Source organism: Nelumbo lutea, chromosome 2, assembly GCF_056320005.1.
Source record: "Nelumbo lutea isolate HS-2025 chromosome 2, American lotus-T2T, whole genome shotgun sequence".
Classification (NCBI taxonomy): Eukaryota; Viridiplantae; Streptophyta; class Magnoliopsida; order Proteales; family Nelumbonaceae; genus Nelumbo; species Nelumbo lutea.
The window spans coordinates 63,484,569-63,489,690 of NC_142685.1; the positions used below are offsets into that span (position 1 = coordinate 63,484,569).

The window sequence follows — 5,122 nt, forward strand, 5'->3', positions numbered from 1 at the left end:
CAGAACCGGTCATCTGACCAGTTCCCGGTTGGTCACAGAAAGGATATAAATTCGGATATTTAAATTATAACAAACATTTAAATATTTTAAATATTATATATAATAATTAAATAATTGGTCAAATTCGGATATTTATTGAATCGAATCAGATCATATTCGAATTCGAATCTGGTTAGCTATTCGATATGAATAGGATATTTGAATTCGATGGATTCTTTTTCTTGCCCTTTTTTCTCTTAAAACCTATTTAACCTATTGCTTTTCTTCTTTTTGAGTTTCACTTTACATACCATGATTATAGCCTTGATGTTTTCCACCTAACTGAAGCCGGATTCCTCCCTCCTCCAAGAAAGAACGGTGAGAAGATCTGAAAACGGAAAAGCACAGGAACCCATCATTTCTGAAAAAGTGCCACCCCTACTCGTAAGTGGCATAGAGTCGACCGTGCCTATGGGCTCCACTTCTAAGATAAACAGAAATGGTGCTGAAGGTCCTGAGGTCAGGCCTGTTGACCAATTTTTTAGTGCATCTACAGCTGATCTATCTCAAAAAGGAATGACTACAGCTGATGTTTGGGTTGGAACTCTACAAGCTGGATCTTTGCCAAAATCCAAAACCGTGATTCTAATAAAAGACAGCCATCTGGCCAAGGCTGAGGTCACACAGTCTACTGTGGGGAGGATTAAATTAAACAATATTGATCTGAATAACATCTATAATGATTCACAAGATTGCATAGAAGACATGGAAGGGTCACAAGCCCTTGTAGTTGATTTCCCTTCATGGATGCAGCAGGGTTCTCACCAGTCAAGCCCTCCTCAAGCAAGCGGAAATTCAGATTCGGACATGGAGAACTGCCTTGGTGGCGAACTGCCTTGGAGGCTAACTGCCTTGGAGGCTAACTCCCTGGTGGCGAACTGCCTGGGGGCGAACTCCCTAGTGGCGAACTGCCTGGGGGCGAACTCCCTGGTGGCGAACTCCCTACTAGGCGGTCGATGCCTTAGAGAATGTTGGAGCTCCCTGGTGCGACGCAATCCGACTGCCCTCAGCATGAGGCGGTCTTCTTTCCTTTGTAGGCTGCGGGAGATGAGGGACCTGCGAGAACTTCATCTTTTCCTCCTCTTTGTAGGTGGCGGGAGCTGAGAGACTTGCGAAAACTCCATCTTTTCCTCCTCTTTGTAGGTGGCGGGAGCTAAGGGACCTCCGAGAACTCCATCTTTTCCTCCTCTTCGTAGGCGGCGGGAGATGAAGGACCTGTGAGAACTGAATCAGAGGTCCCGGGGGTACTTTCCCGGTGGGGGCTCTCCGATGCTTAAGTTAGCACTCTTATTGTAGAGAGCTTTGAAAATAATATGAGAGAGCTAGAGAGCAGGGTTACTTCCCTTTCCTTTTCCTTTTTTTCCCCTTTGGGGGGTGAGGTCTTTATATACCGGAGTCTTCGCGGGTTAGGTGGGTGAAAAGCCTCCAAACGGTAAGACTCGTCGCATCCGGTTATAACCGGGGTACGGTGAACTCCTCGAGGTCGTCAGGCTGGCGCTTGTGTCAGGCGGCCAGGTCGGCGCCTGGGCCGGGTTGTCAGAGGGGTGCCTGCGTCAGTTGGCGGGTCAGTGTTTAGGCCAGGTCGTCAGGTCGGCGCCTGTGTCAGTCGGCGGGACAGTGCCTAGATCAGGTCGTCAAGCTGGCGCCTGTGTCAGTCGGCGGGTCAATGTCTAGATCAGGTCGTCAAGCTGGCGCCTTGGCCGGATCATGCGCTAGGCTGGTCCAGGTCGGCCAGGTCACGCAGGCCGTGCACAGTTCGCGCAGGCCACGCCCGTGCCGTGCAGTTCGTGCGCGCCGCGAAGGCGCGCGTCAGGCCACGCGCAGGTCGCGCAGGCGCGTGTCAGGCCACGCACAGGTCGCGCCAGGCCGGCCAAACAGGTGCCCGGGTGGGTCACCAACTTCGTAAGTTTGTTGGCTGGGTGTTTTCCTAATTGTCACGAGGTGCCACGTGTCACAATTTTACCGGAGGGCCAAATCTGCCCTCATCAATAATGACAACTTGAGCTGAACAAACATACCTCTACAACTAGCATATTGGTAGCCAAAGCATGCAGTATAGTCAATATGTCTCAAGGAACCCTGACAGAAAGGTAATATGAAAATGAAATTTGGTAGTATTTGACAGTTCTCTTAAAGAACAAACTTATAGAAACAAGCTTCATAACCATCATATGATTCAATTACTGTTTGTATGAATAAGTACTACTCAACACTTTCTTTCACATAGAATCTCTGGAAAAATGAATGAAGCATCTAATAGCCTGTATAAGAAAAACACAGCTACCAGTTAATATACAGGCTTACACAGCACGTTTACAACAATTCACATTCCATCATTTTTCATTCTTGGCATCCTTATAGAGTAATCCAACTCAGAACTTGTGATAAAAATGGGCATGGATAAGAAGTCATAATGTTAGGCTTGCCACTCATATACAGTATCAAATGATTCAAATCCAATGACCTTGAAAAAGGTTTGGTAATACAGTGAAGAACTTACAGAACAGATTTTCTATATATAAAAAGCAAGTATGCAACCCAAATCTAACTTGGAGATCCAAACAACTCTAAATCTAGACGATAGACACTTCAAATTGAATGCTTTCATGAAATAAATGCTGTGGATGCCTCAATTAATCTTAAGATTACCAAAAGCAAAAATGACAAAAATTGGTACCGGACAGAAGATGAGATTTATCCTTTGTGAATTGAAGTGTTTCCTTTACAGCAATTTCAATCCCAATCCAAATTTGGGAATAGCAGTTTTATACATGTCATGTCAAACTGTGACTCCTTTTCGAGTCATGGGAAACCACTGATACAGTTCTAACAAACCAGAGTTTGATGACCAACAATTAGATTTAAGATTTCACAAACACAGAAAGTTGCACCAGGAAACAACTCAATAATATATTGCTACAGAAGGAACCTTGAATTTGTCTGCAAGGAATGGTATTGCCTGCAGCCTCTCAACCAAATCGTTGTAAAAGGCATACTCTGCTTCATAATCATGCAAATGAAGTTCTGCCTTTTGGTTGGTATGATAATGATGTTTTGCTACCACCGATTTCCCAAAACCAAACATACTAACTTTGTCACAAATTCCCAGTGCTAGCATGACAGCTTGCATACCAGAAGAATAATGGAACATAGCACCATCATGGGTAGGACCCCATTCTTCAGGGGACTTCCCCGTTTCTTCTAAGAACCGTTTCATGGAATAGTACTTCACAATCCGAGCACACAAGACGTCGAACCGTGGATCCGTAACTAGCAATGGAGCCTTGTGGGAGGAATTGCAGAGAGTGTAATCCAGGAAATGCACCGGCTGGCAAATGTACATAACGATCGGAACAGTTTCGCCATAAGGGTGGCAGAAGCAGCCATTTCTTCTGGCACATAGATGCAATATATTGCTGTTCACGAATGAGATACTGGTTTTCGACCCTACATTTCGTTGAAACCCCTCAGTCCTGGCATTGTTCAGGCGGATCACAATCTCGTGGCTGTCAATCAACCCCCCATACTCAGACTTCAGTAAAATCCCACTGTTCCCAACAACCGCACAAGAAGCATATGGCCGGTCGGAATCAACGAACCCATAGTGTCTATCAAGAGGCCGTTTCACCAGGCTGATCAACTCCGACATGATCTCCGGTTGATAGCGCTTGTTCCTGGACCAATCACGGAGGATTCTCCGGAAATCCAACCAGAGCCTGTAATACTTTGGGGAACGAAAGTTGATTGGCAATCTGCTAACAGAAGGTTTACTCCGAACGTCAAGGTGATTCAGACGCTTCCACGATGAGATCGAGCGGCCACCCCCTGGGGCGCCAAAGTTCCCTTCTAGCAACTGCTCGACTTCTTGCTTGGCCTGCGCCTCTCCCATATCAATCGCCGCATGCCTGAGCAGCGTCGAGTTGAACACCGGCACTGCCAGTTTCGCTGTGACATCGTTTTCCAGCTGAAAGGAACCGAAACTCCGGCGAATGGCGGTTCTACAGCTCAGCGTGGTCACAATCACAACAAGGAGCAGGAGACTGAACAGTGGACGAACAGACCTCTTCATCGGAGCGGGCAAATCGGGAGACCGCCCATAGATTGCTCCTAAATTGGGGGCAAATAAGCAACAGAACTTAACCAGACGCCTGGAATGAGAGACATCATTTTTCACAGACGTTTTCATGGAACCCCCTCAACCCCTCCACCACCCAAGCAAGTAAAAACAGATCGGATTACCCGAAACCTTTCACTTAAGTAACTCGGGTGGTGGAACAAGTACATGTTGCCATGATTAAAAGAATGAATCACAGATCTTGAAGCGGGAACCTCGCCATTTCTTCTCAACCCAATCAGATTGCAGATGGGACAATCTATAACCCAGAAAAAAAAAAAAAAAGAAACCAGAGTAAGCTTCAGAGATGGAGCCCCAGCTGGAGTCTGCAGCAGAAAGACAAAGGTAGTTAAGGAAGAAAGATTTGAACAAGGGAAACAAAAAGAATCAGATCTATGAAGAGACGGATTCCAGCTTAGTGAAAAGAATCCGATACGTGATAGTAGCAGATCCCAACCTCGAAGAGAGTTTCTTTCTCTCTTTCAAAGCGGCGAAATCCCTAAAAACCCGCAAAAGCGCCTGGAGTGTGGAGTTTGTTCTGTTTCTGTTACGCAACCAAAAAATGGGTAATAAAACGACAGAGTGACAGACGGACAGACAGACACAGAAGACTAAGCAGAGCTGTTCTACAGCCTTAAAAGGCTGATGCTGATCTACCCTTTTATCCTGGCTTCTCCATTTACAGACCGTTGGATGAGAAGGGCAGATGGAGGATAAATCCAACGATCACCCTGCTTGGGAGTTTTTTATAAACGTTTTTGTAAATTTTGTAGTCCACTGTTTCTTTGGAAGGGCTCGACTGGGGGGATTTGAACTCAGGTGTAAAGGTCGAGTGGTGGATGACGACAGGGGTTACCAGCCAAATGGCTGGTAGGTTTTTCAGAGTATTTTATTAATAAAATATCACCGAGGGAGAAAATACCCTCCCCAGATGCACGGAAGGAGATTGCAAAGCAGACTTGCATGCGT

At 46.0% G+C, this 5,122-nt stretch overlaps 1 protein-coding gene across 1 annotated transcript; it reads right to left on the reverse strand.

The window, feature by feature from the left end:
• Window positions 1-2,700: 2,700 nt before the first annotated feature.
• Window positions 2,701-4,874, reverse strand: LOC148871162 (beta-1,6-galactosyltransferase GALT29A-like). Its single transcript, XM_088967189.1, has 2 exons — window positions 4,611-4,874; window positions 2,701-4,479 (listed from the first exon to the last, which is right to left on the reverse strand). The coding sequence occupies exon 2, from the start codon at window positions 4,223-4,225 to the stop codon at window positions 2,942-2,944; it is 1,284 nt and encodes a 427-aa protein (XP_088823315.1). The 5' UTR covers window positions 4,226-4,479; window positions 4,611-4,874; the 3' UTR covers window positions 2,701-2,941.
• Between the last annotated feature and the right edge of the window lie 248 nt (window positions 4,875-5,122).